At 38.3% G+C, this 14836-nt stretch overlaps 1 protein-coding gene across 5 annotated transcripts; it reads left to right on the top strand.

Moving 5' to 3' along the window:
• Positions 1 to 8605: 8605 nt before the first annotated feature.
• Positions 8606 to 14806, top strand: tbpl1 (TATA-box binding protein like 1). Of its 5 annotated transcripts, none has more exons than XM_022770356.1 (8): positions 8606 to 8623; positions 9401 to 9529; positions 9793 to 10032; positions 10200 to 10282; positions 10706 to 10769; positions 12378 to 12481; positions 13069 to 13163; positions 13389 to 14806. In XM_022770356.1, exons 3-8 carry the CDS (start codon positions 9898 to 9900, stop codon positions 13469 to 13471), a joined length of 564 nt encoding a protein of 187 aa, XP_022626077.1. In that variant the 5' UTR covers positions 8606 to 8623; positions 9401 to 9529; positions 9793 to 9897; the 3' UTR covers positions 13472 to 14806. The 5 variants fall into 5 exon arrangements, with proteins under 5 accessions (XP_022626077.1, XP_022626079.1, XP_022626075.1 ...); XM_022770358.1 differs by having other exon boundaries at positions 8606 to 8696; positions 9401 to 9484; XM_022770354.1 differs by having other exon boundaries at positions 8606 to 8696.
• The last annotated feature ends 30 nt before the right edge of the window (positions 14807 to 14836 follow it).

The raw sequence follows: 14836 nt of genomic DNA, 5'->3' as shown, positions 1-14836 counted from the left end.
GCTAAGATGGGGTTAGTAATGAGCAAATGTTCAGATGATGAAGCCTTTTTCCAAGAATCTTTTCTCCCAAACGCCCGTGGCCTTTGGATGACTCCCCAAGGAGACCATTAATTTAGAATATCTGTGTGTGTGTGTGTGTGTGTGTGTGTGTGTGTGTGTGTGTGTGTGTGTATGTGTGTGTATGTGTGAGCATGCATAAACGTGCATGGGCATGCCTTGTGTGTCTTTTGCTCTATTACAAGAGGGAGATTCTTGTTGCTTTGTTTTATCACACACAGACGCAAGTATGAGCAAAAGCAGATCAATTAGAAAGTGTCGGCACGGCTGCAAACATGCAACAATGCCGCACACCATACAAACTGATACTCCCAAACTCTTAGCCGCTAAAAACACCCCCCACACCCCCTTATCACATATCCCTCCTTCCTATCATCATTCTACACCTTCACCCCAACTCGCTCCCCAAACGCCACCCCAAAACATCCTTCTATGTCAACACCTCCAACCCCCATTCCACCCGAATTCAGACCTTGCAGCACAAAGTTTAGGGGAGTCCTCTCTCTCACACACACACACACACACACAGAAAGAGAGAGAGAGATACAGGAAAAGAGTGCCAAAGTCTTGACTGTAGATCTGGCACACCCTCTCCTCTTACATTAACATACACAGTGACAATGATGCATTTGTCTCCCGACTGAAATCACACACACTTTTATCTCTGAGGGTAACCAGGTGTATAATTGAAGTGAGCTCTGATGACCCTCCTCCTGACTCCCGCACTGACCAGCTAACTCATGTGTGGTTCTCCCCTCTCCTATTGTTAGGTGCCCTTTAGATGGACTCCTCCATGCTCCTTACATCAGTTTGTTTTTGGAGTGCTCTGCTTTTTAGCGAGAGAGGAAGAATCCACTCCACACAGCTTACAGCAACTCCTTCTCTATCCAAACACGGGTTGTCTGTCTGTCTGAGGTGCTGACAAAATGGCCAGTGGGCCCCAGGTCTCTGGCAGAAATGTATTGTTTGTTCATCTTTGCGAGCGAGGAGCCATAAAAGTTTATAGTTTTGAAACCAAGGGTTTTTCATGTGATTCCAAAAGCACAGATTTTTAAGGCAGCTTTTTACAGCTGAGCTAATCCAAATTTGAATAAAAACATGGGTTTACTGTCAATATGTGACAATAATGGCCTTTGTTTTAGAAGATTTTGTCAGCTTTTCTCATATTCTCATAATGTATATTTTTTCCTTCCACCTTAGAAGAGGCTTTTACCTTGTTTTTCAAAGTCTAAGGATAGAAGGTGCTTCATGTTAGACAAATGCTGACGCTACTTAGGACAGACTTCTTGTGTAAAAATCTTCAACTGTCTAGAATTAAAGGCCTGAAATATATTCAATATATCACTGCCGATTGATGAAAATCCCATCTTCCCCTGATTAAGTATCAGGAATCATGAAAACAAGCCTTTTGGTCCAAGTATTGATTTCGTACGATGAGGTTTGGATGTACAGTATGTCATGGTCCTTAAATTCCTTAATCTGTTAGTGATCATAATGACGCTTCAGTTCAAATGAAGAGGTGTGTAATCTAATTTCCTATGTTGCTCTTATAAGAGACAAAAAGTCAAAGAGACATCAGAAATACAATAAAAAACATTGGATCTAATCACTTGAAGAAGTTTAATCTCTTTAAACTTTGATTTCATCCTGACCAAGCTTCCTCAGCTTCATTTCAATTCTCCTATTCTGTAAATAGCCGATGATTTCTCTGCAGACTCGAGCTGCACCAGATAATGCTCATGGCAGCGTCATCTTTTCCAAAACTAGTCTAAACATGGCTTAGGCAGGGAACTTCATAACATCTGTGCAGGTGTGTTAATGTTAGTCCAGTAAATCTGACATGATGAGCGTCAGAGTGATTGTCTCTCTGTCTGAGCTCGGCCTCATGTCTGGAGCTGTGGTGGGAGGAGGAGAAGATTTTGCTTCTTTGCAGAAACTCCTTTTTTGTTTGGTTCAATTTTATTTCTTTTTGGCCGTGATTGGCTTTGTTGTATATGTTAGACTCCTCAACATTTGGGTGAGTGACCAGACAGAGAGAATGAGTTCTGCTGTCACGTTCTGGACTGTTTTGTGGTAAAAAAATTGGGGGCATAGAAACTCTCTTCAAGAGCATAAAAAATGATATTGTGTGACTTTAGATAACTTCTGGTAAGAGAATTGCAAATAAAGACCTTGAAATTTTATTACTCACTACTTTTGATGAATTAGTAATTGTAGGGATTATGAATGTGCGTCTACAAACCAGCTTATAAGTGCCTCTATATAGGTGTTTATAAATATGGGTGAGTGTGTATGCACATGAATCCAGTGGGTTGGCTGTGCCCCCGATGCCTGGCTGACTGGTCCCAGTAAGAATGGAGCTGATATAAACACGCTTGGCCGTTCCCACGTCTCTGTTTACACTGGGAGACCCCAGAGCAGCACTACCAGAGCACTGGATTCCCTCTTCAAGGCAAACTCACACACTATCCATCTACGTCTCATACAAAAACACTTACTCATAAGTACGCGCATACAATGCATGGGCATGCAGATACTTTATTATGCAAAACTATGCAGCAATGAAGCCATGCATGAATTAATTAAGACATGTGCACTCAATCTAATGATTTTTCCTGCCAGTTTCTCCTCTTCTACTCACTATGCTCTTTTCTCCATCATCTCATTTTTATCTTAAGTGCCTTCTGTCTCATGCTTTTATTTTTGTAATTTCTAACCTTGCCGCTGCATCCCACCTCACCTTTTGTTTTTTTCATTCTATTCCGTTCCTGCTGAAGAAACTCAAAGCTTTTGCAATCAGTTCCCACAAAGCTCTCAAACCAGTGCTGACCTCAGTTTTACAACAGTACCACAAAGACTCTCAAAAGCTTTAACTTTGCTCTCTAAGTCCTTTTGAAATGGGCTTGTGATGTACGCCCAACATAAACACAACACTGGGGTCCTGACAAACACGCCCAGTTTACAGGCAACAGAGAGGTCACCCCGGCAGCTCATCTCTGCAGAGATGCATCTGCTGACATTGACCATTGCAGTTTTTTAAAAAGAAATGGTCAGTGTTTGGAGAACAATAAGGAAAGATGAGGGAAGAAAGAGGCTTTTGGAGAAAATGATGTGGCCTTGTCAATTGTAAACAAATAGCACACTGTCCCGGTTGTCCAGACAGTCAGAGGAAAACAGAAAACACCTTTTTGGAACGAATAAATATGTGGCCTTAATTCACCCTCACTGGACAATATATTTCCATCCAATAGCAAGAAGTTGACTATATTAATTATTTCCATGTCATGTTTGATAACTATAAATATAAATGTTAAACATTCAAGTTAGCCAACAGCAGATAAGCCATAATTCAGATCAACACTATCTTTACACAGACATACACATATGTGCACAAAAGCAAGCACACAAACACAAATATTCCCAGAAGCATGATAAAAAATATTTATCTCTCACTTTCTCTCAGTCACTCTCTCTTTGACACACACACACAGCAGTTACAGTGATGGACCGTCTATTTATTCTTAGACATATCTGCATCTATTATGCCGTAAGTGCTCACATCTGTGTGTTTACATGCTGCATCTTATGACCTAATGAGAATAAGAGCATTGTTCCCCTGGGAATCGACTGCCCCAGTGATGTGTAGCCCAACAAACTGTAAACATACTCCTGCGCACTGCGTCAGCCGTCTCACGGCACACACACAAACAAAACGCACGCACGCCATCAGTGCTAGTGGTTTGACTTTCCTAACCTGCTCTAAATCTAAACCTTTATAGTAAACATCTTGGGACATCTGAACAAGGCTCTTGTGCAGAATGGATGTGAATTACAAGGCTATATTTCACCAGGAGAAGCCCATGAGGATTAAATGTGAGGACGAAAGAGACAATTTGGTAACCAGGGAGGAAGAACAATAACAACAAGGCTGAATCATAAAGAAGTTATTTTTCTGTTTTGTTTGGGCGCAGGCCAGGCGAGAGAAGTGTTTGCAGTGGTTTGAGCAGAAGAGCTGGCTTACAGCACACAATGCACAAACTTACAAGAAGTAAGAAATAAGCAAGATAAGCCAGAAATAAGTTACTCATATTAGCACATAAACCCATGAATGTGTGTACACATAGACTTACTCATAGACGCAGAGCTTTATCTCATAAAGATTATAAGTCATTCTTATCTGTTTCATGCAGTGTTGTGCATAACTACACGAAGTGGAACAAATCAAATGAGTTCAACAACATGTCAAACCAGCACAAATGCTCATGAAGTCATGATCAGTCTGCCTTAAGGTCACAATCACTAAAGGATGCGACCATGCATAGACACTTCAGGACAGCATCCATTCACTAAATTCATTCATGAGCCACAGGAGCGGCTGTGAATTCTCTCATTGATAACACAAACATTCCCGGCTGCCTCCAAACTTTACTCCTTCTCTTCTTTTGTGGTCTGTCCAGAATTCCCTGTGGAGCATTTACTGACCAGATGTGCTCATTTTCCTTGGAGATGTTACTAATCCACATAGCTTAAATGTCAATACACCATAAACACTGAAAAAAGTTACACATTGTTGTCTGGAAATGGTGTTAACATAAGCCTGTTAAGTGTAATATTGGCAGAGAGAGATGACTGCAAAGACAAATTTGTGGACACAGATCTTGGCAGGAGTCAATGAGCATTTTAACCCTTACTTGGACTATATATATATATATATATATATATATATATATATATATGTATATATACATATATAAGTTTTATGTTAATTCATAACAAGCTTAATAATAAAGTTAAGTTATTAGCTCAAGTCCACACAAATGTTAAAGACTGTTAAAATGACATAAAAAACAATGATCACTTGATACAAACACTCATCTCTCGTGAACTTGACATAATTGTTTTATGTTAAGTCAGCAATCTTTGATTTTTGAGTTAATTTTACTTGAATTTATAAAATCAATATAGCCTTATTAGTTTGTGGCCAATTAACAACACTACATCATGCACCTTGCTTATATTTTGGTTGAATGAACTAAAAAGTGGTTGTAAAAATATGCACTCACTGTTTTTAAATACTCACTTTTTTGTCCAGTAAAATTTTAAAAATTGTGTTTCCTTTTTACATAACAAAAACATATAATTACAAAAATTAAGTTATGATGAATACAGAAATGTTTAGCTGTCTCAGCATAAAACTGCCACAATCCTGTAATAATCCTGTATATTGATTGTACTGTTATGTATGCAGCATCGCTGAATGGCAGCTCTTACTGCATATGTACATTATTACTCATTCAGGTGAAAGATACAGTGGCCCTGAGAGCTCAACACAGTGCAACTTAAGAAAACACATGCAAATAGACAAAACAAGCAAATTCAGAAAAAATCTTTATCAGTTTGACAACAGGTGTGCTGCAAATACACACAAGCAAATACATAAACGTGCTGCAAATACTCAAAAGACAACCAAATACAGAAACACGGTGCAAGTAGCACAGGCAATAACCAAGTGTTCACAGGGGACACGAAAAAAGTGATGAACCTGGCTGAGACACACTTATTGTTCAATGCTTTGTGACTTTGTCATTCATGTGCAAACTGCTGGACTATTTGAATTTCCCCAAGGGGGATGTATAAACTTCATTGGGCCTGGTGGCCCATGGATGGCCCGTTAGAAGGTTCTGAACATGTTCTGAAATGTTCTAAATGCTTCAACTTTTGTCAATATAGGCATGCTATACCTCTTTAGATCGGTTAGAGTCTCTAGAATTCAAATATTCAGTTAATTATGCGCTAACCATAAGCACATAAAAATGATTTAGCTATTAATATCTACCAGCATTGTTTACCAGCAAAACCAGCAAGGTGGTGATGATCCTTACCTTTTAGTAAGTCTAGATGTCTAATTATCTGTCCATTCCTCCATTATTTACATTCCTTTAGTCCGTAAGGGTCCACAGATCACAAAAATCAAAAGGTATTTTTCATAAAAGTATTCAGACTTATGAATATTGCTGCATCTGTGCCTGCGTCAGTGGTTATGATTGTTTTCGTAAGCCTTCTGGCTACAAAATGAAGGTCTCCCTGCAAAGATCCGTGCAGATTTCACTCCATGAGGTGTGGGTGAAGACATTGAGCATACCCCGAAAAAACAATGACAGGTATCTTTCAGTCAGAGAAAGGGCTGCTATTAGTTACTGCCTTTGTGACTAATTCTATCTTGAAGACAGGCATGTGCCGTGACCAATGATAGCGGACAAGGGGAGATGGGCACTTCTGAGCCATAATATCAGGGTAAGAGGCCTTGAAGCTTCTCAGAAGAGTGTGTGAGAAGATGTACAAAGAATATAATGTGATCAATTAAAGTATATCTTAGTGGTGGTTACCAAATAAACTATGACTTTTTTTCAAGCAAGGACAAAAAAAAACATACAGAAAATACCATGTACCATAATATAGTTTAGGTTGGGTTTTAGTAACATTCAAAACAAGCTCATGAGTTGGAGTGAGCTGAGTGGAATGGAAACCCCTGTTATGTGAAAGGAGTGGCCATATCTGTTTGAGATGTATTATAGTTCACTTAAAATAACTCAAAGGTATATGAATGTTGGCAGAGAATCTGTGTCAAGTAAATGTCAAAGAATTGTTTCATGTCCCATGAGAAGATGAGCATCTAGACACTGACTCTCCCAGGTTTCTTATGTTGCTTTTGAACCATTTCAATAAAAACCAGGGCAGGATGTAGCTGACGGTTGATGAAATGTGTCTGCCATCTGAAGTTGATCAACCTCCAAGCACCCCATGCACCGTTGTGTTCACTGAATGCATAATTGACCATGTGACAGTGACCAGTAAAAACAAACTAAACTAAACTAAACTAAACTAAACTAAACTAAACTAAACTAAACTAAACTAAACAATCTGCACCAAACATTTTAGTATTTCATAATTTCAACAGTAGTCCTAAGTACAGTTTTGAAAAGTGGAAAATTAAGTTAAGGTAAAAGTTGGATATGAATGTTATAAGGATATGACTGTTTTCTTTTTATTGTAAGCCATGATGTTAGACTGCTCTTATAACCTAAAATGTGACATTTTCCTCTGTTGTGTACTGTAAGGAGTTCGCCCCTTACAGCGGGACACTTCATTTTGGGAATGTTCTTGTACTGATGTTTGCAACATACTACTGCCTCAACATCAGTTACCAGGATTGGGGGCAACTCTTGAATTGTTGCAGAGGTAAGACTCATAACTTTCATGGTACTGTACTAAACTAATACATTTCCAATAAATATTTGAGTTAAGTGTGATTGAGCAGAATGATGAAAAAAAAATTGTTGATCTGACTTTAAAATTCCAACATATAATGTTATTTGTATCTTACATAAAATGACAAAGTTATGACACAACATTTTGTTTGTGTTGAATAAAAAGAGATAAATTTTGAGTAAGTGAATTGGGATTTACAGTGAACCTTACCTCAAATTATATATAAAAAAAATGGTTTTCTTTCCAGCAAGACAACCGCCATTGTCCACATGGTGGTGCAAGATACCAACCTTAGACCATCTTAGTTGCTGCTTCTAGGTAGATAGCCGTGGCACAAATATTAATTGTGTTCTGGACCTCTTTGATTGGAAAAAGTTGTAATTTGTCAAGTGAACAATTTATTGTGAATTTTAATTTACGGTGCCATAATATTTAACTGTTATTAAAGGACTGCCATTGGGTTTAATGCTGTTAAATGAATGTAATCCAGAGAGAGGGAATGTTACCTCCTTTAATATTGAAAGCAAATGCACATATAAAAATGTGCTAGCAATAATGAGCAACCACTTCATTTTTCAAAGATGGAATAAAGTCCTACATTAATTATATTTGCCTAAAATGCATCTATAAATGCTTCTCCAAGCTACTTTAAACGTTTACATCAGGCCTGTTTTCTTTGTAAATTTATCAATAGCATGATAAAACTCTTGTTCATCTGAGTTTGAAATTTCAGGACAATGACAAAAAGACTGCAGTCTTTATAAGTCATACAGAAGGATGAAATAAATATTCCTTAGCAGAAATAGATTACTTACTGAAGTCTGTAGAGGAAGAAAGAAATGCATAAAATCACTGCACTTGTATGGCTTTGATTCCTCAAAGCTCTTATCTGTTCTAATCCTTAATTAATCTTTTGTCATATGTGTTTATACCTCTGTGTTTTCTTTTCTGACTGTACTATTTTTCATTGTTTGAATTTAGTTTTTACATGGATTTATGTATTTTTAACTTTTTTTTTTATCACAACTTGCACCTGGGATACTTCAGCTGCTAAATTCCATCTGTAGCTTATGTTTGTGCAGCTGTTCTGCGCTTGTTTTGCAATTTAAATGATCTCTATCTGCAGGTATATGCACATCTTGTAGTATTAAAGCTTTGGCTTAGATGTGTTGGTCTTTATAGTTGTTTTCAAAGTTGTAACAGGAAGTTATCATTATTCTGAAGTTTGCTGGCCAGATGATTTTATTTTGAAAGATAAAAGCGGATGTGGTTTGCTTGCTAGTCCGCGGAGGAAGGGGTTTGTCCACACATTTTACCGTTAACTGGCTGTTTTGTGACTTGGGGGTTACAGCAGTGAACTTGCTGAAGAGGTAGCCCAGGAATTAAAGCAAACATTTCAGATACACACATTTAACATACAGTTCCACCTGGTAACAGTGGAACTACTTCGTCCTCAGTGTAACGTTTGACTGCAAACCTGCTAAGCTAGCGTAGCTAACAACTTTTCATTCATACTGCCTGTGCACTTTTCTTTGTTGCTAGCTAGCGGATAGCTTAATTCACAACATTAGCTGGGTGGTAGTGAGTTGTCGTTATTCTTTGTTTTTAGCTGTTCGTTGTTGTAGAATTTTATCCACAACAACTAGAACTGAGTCCATGCAGTTACGATTCAGTTTGTGATACATACGACAGCCGGCTTGTTGTGCTGGCAAGATTAGCTAGCATCATTTTCACAATAATGTCTATCAGTTGCGTTACTCTGCAGTAACATACAGCACTGAGATGAGCAATGCATCACCTGTAATGCAAATAAACCTACATCATAGATAAACCTGCGACGGCGTATATCATACGCTTTCACGTATTTCAGTCAAAAATGCCTTACATGTAGAGTTTCACCTTTGGAGTATTATTTGTCGATTTGGTAGAGAATAGCTAACGTATCAGGCTAACGCAGTGTCAGTAGTGGGTAAGCTAACGTTTTTATACGGTTAAAATAGCTAAGAGGTTCTTTGAAAAAGAAATATAGTTTATTCTCCGAAGTGTTTAAAATGATTTCTCTAATGTCTTGCAGATGCCTGTGTGATTCGTGTTTTGAGCCCCACTCCAAACATTTCAAGTAGAGGGAACCCACATAGCTGGAGAACTAAATGAACTGGTGCTTCAAGCCCCCATCCTAGCATTTTAACGTTTTTATGCAGGTGTAAGTATAGCAGCATTCAGGCTTTAACTAGCACATATCCACACACAGGGAGTGTCTGTGTGTTGGTTGATTGCACTGAATGTGCAAGTATCAATGTGACTCATGAAAAGACAAAGCAGAGGCTTTTTGCAAAATATATTATTAAAAAGGGACAGAGCATTACATAGTTTTTTCTGCAAAGCTGTGAAAAATACTGACTGAAAAATAAAAAGTTTGTCTAAAGTTTAGCATTTCTAACTCCTAAAATATTTTTTGCTCTTTAGTGAATCTTGTCTCCCTGCCCGTCCATAAATGGTGATGGTGGTGCTGATGATGACGGCGTGAGGAGAAAGCCCCTGTGGTCCCCTTGTTCCACCGCACACTTCCTCATGGATTCCAGCAATGATGAGGCACTTGATATCATTGTCACCAATGTGGTGGCCACGTTCAGGACAAGGTGCCATCTCAACTTGCGCACTATTGCCTTAGAGGGAACCAATGTCATCTATAAGCCGGAAGTAGGGGTAAGGAAGCTAAAGTCTGGGGAAGCGGGAGAGATTTATTTCCTGTAGAAACTCGAGAAAGCCCACATATTTAAATGTTTATAACCTGGCTTTATTATCAAAAGTTTATGCTCATCTTAAGAATGTAAATTAGGACATGTTGAAATTAAACCTCTCTTTGTTTTCAGAAAGTCCTAATGAAGCTTCGTAAACCCAAGATAACAGCCTCAATCTGGTCCTCAGGGAAAATAATCTGCACTGGAGCAACAAGGTAGACACAGTTCACGAGACACAGTAAATGGGGGTTCTGGTTGCCAAAGGGCCATTAATTTTCTCCCACTAGAGAAGTGTTGGCTGCTTTTGGCCGCTTCTCTATTGTTGGTGTAGTAATGTTGACTTTAGCTGACTGAGTGAGATCCCCCATTAACTGGCTATAAGCCAGTGACATAACCATTTGCCTCATATTTTATAGATACAATGCTGACATCAAAAATAGTAATTACATTTGCTACAAGTCATACAGCTAATATGTGGTATACTAGCACAGTGATGACTATGGTTATTGGGGCCCTGAACCTACAGTCACTCTAAAGGTTGCCACTTACTGTTTGTGTGTTATATTTCTTGCATGCTAAACCATATACAGTATCTATACCGCTGCTGTCTCTCACTCCTGCTCTCTTCTTTTGTTCAGTGAGGATGAAGCAAAGCTGGGTGCTCGCAGGTTAGCACGCTGTCTGCAGAAACTAGGCTTCAAGGTGAGAATGATCTCCTAGCTGTTGCTTAACAGTACTAAAATGTTTTTTTTGTTGTTTTTTTTTTAAACATGCAGAAACATCATGATTACTTCTCGATGCAGATATAGGGTCTATTATAATATCTGTTCAGGTATTGCATTTCTGGTTCGTCTAGTTGATGCTAAAATCTTGTATGGAAGTAAAAATCAAACTGGAACTGTCCTTTACAGCTCATGTTCTCAAGTGTTTCAGAAACGTTTTCAGGGGGAAATCCTACATCTGTCATTTCTTTAAATTCTGTATCACAATTCACTAAATGTAAACCTAAAAAAACACATTATGTTATTAATTGAATGAATCTGTAAACATTTATTTAATTCAAAAGCACTGGGATCAAGCATGTGGTTTGTCATTAACTTTCAGGTGAATGATTTACATGTGTCTTATTGTCATAGTTTTGTTAGTACACCTAAAGGTTAGCATAGCATCTTCCACACTGTAGTCATTGCAGAGATTGTGGACATAAACTCTTTTTGAAACAGTTTTACAAGAGCTTCAGTTTGTACCAGGGAAGCACAGACCTGTCACCAGTTCATTAATGAATGAATACCCCTCTGTGCTTCATTAGACCAAGCACATTTGCTTTAGTCAGGTCATGTCTCATGCCTCACTGTAAAGAAAACAGCAGCATGCAACTTGGTCAAACTGCTGGTTGAAACTGAAGTAAAGTAGCTCTACAATGTAAAATGGCTGCTATCTGAGGTTTGAAGTTGCTTAAGTTAAAGCTTTATCCAGTGAATCACCGCTGTTTCTGCAGTATCTGGGCTGAGTTCAAAGGAGGCTAACCATGCCATTGACTATTGTGGAGTCAGTTCTCTCTCTTGCCCTCTGAATACTGCTGGTTGAGTTTCTGTTCAGGCTCCAGAGAAGGGATGTCCTTTTTTAATGTTTATTTTGATGTTGTCGAGGCAGCAGGGAGTGCATGTGTGCATGTGTGTGGTCTGCAATAGAGCGAACATCAAAGGCATAAGTCGAATCAAACAAACAACCATTTCTTACAGAAACCTGAATAACTACAATATAAGTAATTACATAACACTTCAAATAAAATTCCAATGGCTGTAGCAATACCCCCTACCTGAGTGTGAAACAGTCAACAACAATTAAGCAGAAATTTAACTAACAATAAAATTAAACCATGTCCATTCAGGTAACAAAGGACAGATACGAGACTGTGCTCTCAGATTAACATGTGCTACATGATACACGATGATGATGACAAAGAAGGTGTTAATTAACTGCCACTAAGAGTTCACACAGAAAGCCCTAAAGCTACATATCCTACAAGTAGCACCATAAGCAAACATAAAAGAATGTCTAACAAGTACATAAGCTTGATACTCAGTTTGTTCACACAGTGGAAAATATGCAGCAAATGATTCTTGTGCCCTTAATTGTCTGTTTAGCTTTTCTTGACAGCACCGGTTGCAATTTATGTCTTTACCACAAGGCGACACTGGGAAAAGTGAAAAAAAGTTTTCCTATAATTTTGGGGGCTAAAAGTATTGTATGTATCATGTGTATTAATACATTCATGTGAGTGTCTGCATGTGTGTGTTGTCTGTTCAGGTGAGGTTTTCAGCCTTCAAAGTCGTGAATGTGCTGGCAGTGTGCTCCATGCCTTTTGCAGTCCACCTCATAGACTTTACTAAGAACAACCGACCCATTGCCAGGTAATACAGTCCTGTTCATCACAACCACTATCATGATATTAATTAAAATCAACACTATCACCCTCATTGTTATTGTCCCGACCTATGATGTTAAGAAATCATTTTTTGCACTGATTTTAGCTGTTTCCTGTAGCTTACTTTGGTTTATTAGTTTTGAGTTATAAATTGTAAGGATAAGGATATAAGGATAAATCATTAAAGAGATAAGATCATTGTCATAATTACCCATCATTGTCATTAATTATGATTCAATTTTGAGCCACACCGCATTACATATATTATGAAGCCAAAAGCCCTGTTTAAATTCTCTCCTTTATTTTACTAGTGATTCAGTATTTGCTAGTATAGAATGACCTCTAGTGGTGAGAGCACTTGTCAGTGCACTAGTGTAGAGCAAACGGAAGATGTGGGTATTGTAATCCTCTGGTTCACTTAATTATATGACAACATGTGGAGTACTAGCATATGGCATCATGTAAACTGTCTCAAAACTGTATGTACTTGATTTCAGATGTGTGGGGAAGTCTCTGTTGTACTTAACCGTATTTGTGTGTGTGTGTGTGTGTGTGTGTGTGTGTGTGTGTTAGTTATGAACCAGAGCTCCATCCTGCTGCCACATACAGGATCAAAAATCTCAAGGCCACTATACAAGTGTTCTCCACTGGCAGCCTCACAGTTACAGGTACACACGCACACATGGGGACACAGCTTAAAGGATTGAGGTCACATTGTTGTAATAAACTTTTATAGTCTTTTACAACTAGAAAAAGTCGTTTGTAAATAACCCAATCCCTCAAGGAATTTTGTTCAAGAATGAAATAGTTTATGGGCTCTTTGTATCGCATTGTACTCAAAACTTGTTCTAATTAAATCAACCCACCCCACTCTCTCCTATCTACTGATGTAGGACCAAATGTGCAGAATGTTGCCAATGCTGTGGAGCAGGTCTACCCACTACTGTTCGAGTGTAAGAAGCCCCTCTGCAAATGAAAGGAAAAATACAGTAAACAAGACAGAAGAAATGAACAAAAGAGAAGGCAAGATTGAGGAAACACCTTATCTGCAGATTCATTTGCTTGATTTTATCACTGCATGGCAACAGCCAGATATGTGTAATATAATCAAAGGACCAGATTTCACCTGGAATTTTGGATTTAAAAAAAAAATTTCAGCAACCCCACTTGGAGTCTTAAGATCTCCCTCTCACAAAAATGTCAGTGTCGTTGTGGATTCTGTGGCTCTTGTGATTTTAACAGCGTAAACATGCAGATGTCTTCCAAACATGATATTTTTCAGCAAAAACTGCTCCTCCAAACCTGACTTGTACTGCGGGGGTGAATTGCTCTCGCTCTTCATTTGCCCTGCGTGTTTTTGCTCGGACTCAGAAAGACCAGTTTTCAATAATTTAACCATTACATGCTTAACAGTGGTAACCAGTTTGAAGAGTCCATATGTTAACAGTGAGAAGCCTCACCTTTAACCCCGTATACAACAAATCGTGCCATTTGCCACTTTCTCTGGAAGAACATCCGTCCACGGCTCGTTTGTAGAGGTGTTAATACAAGTACAAGGCATCCACTGTATTAGCCACATTTTTGCTTAAAGAGAAAAACAGCAGCTAAAACTATAGACTATAGTCTGTCCTTATGCAGATACACATATCCGCTCACAATATGCATTCATCACTGATTTGACTTGTTCTCTTACATTTTGTTTGTGTGTCAGTTCACTACGAATTTGTTCTTGTTTCACAACTGTGGCATTGGATCAGAATGCACACTCACTCTGTCTCTTAATTTCTTGTCATTTCCTATTAGTTTTAACACAAGGTAACGTTACAAATATTTAACTGTTTTTTTTTTTTTTTAAGGTTTGGACAATGTACAGAACAAGGTTGATGTCATAAATGTTTGGCAATACGTCCAGTGAGTGGGCTTTTAAAGCAACATAAGACCACTAGCAGTGTTCAAAGAAGACATGTTCAGATGATGTTTTATATTCATGCCAATTGTCATGAAAACGAAACCCTCCATAGATTACCCTTCTCTTAAATTACAGTGAGGGGTTAAGTGCGTTTAAATGGAAACCGCAATCCTGGTTGTAACATGACTGCTGACACTTGTGCTGGGTATTACTTCCATAGAGGTAACACATGTATGTATGTATATAATGAATGCATCTGATGGGAAAGATGTTGACAAAATCTTTGACATGTTGTCTGAATTATGTGGGATGGAATACTCTTTGAACCAGTGTCAACTGAAGATTTGTGACACTTGTTCAGAATTTTGTATTTTGTATAAAATAATAAAGGTTAATGATAAAAAAGGCCAGAAACTTGTAATTTCTCATCAT

Source organism: Seriola dumerili, unplaced genomic scaffold (assembly GCF_002260705.1).
Source record: "Seriola dumerili isolate Sdu_G_001 unplaced genomic scaffold, Sdu_1.0 BDQW01000025.1, whole genome shotgun sequence".
Lineage (NCBI taxonomy): Eukaryota > Metazoa > Chordata > Actinopteri > Carangiformes > Carangidae > Seriola > Seriola dumerili.
Note: the sequence above shows the minus strand (reverse complement) of the source record. Positions and strands in the feature narration are given on the sequence as shown.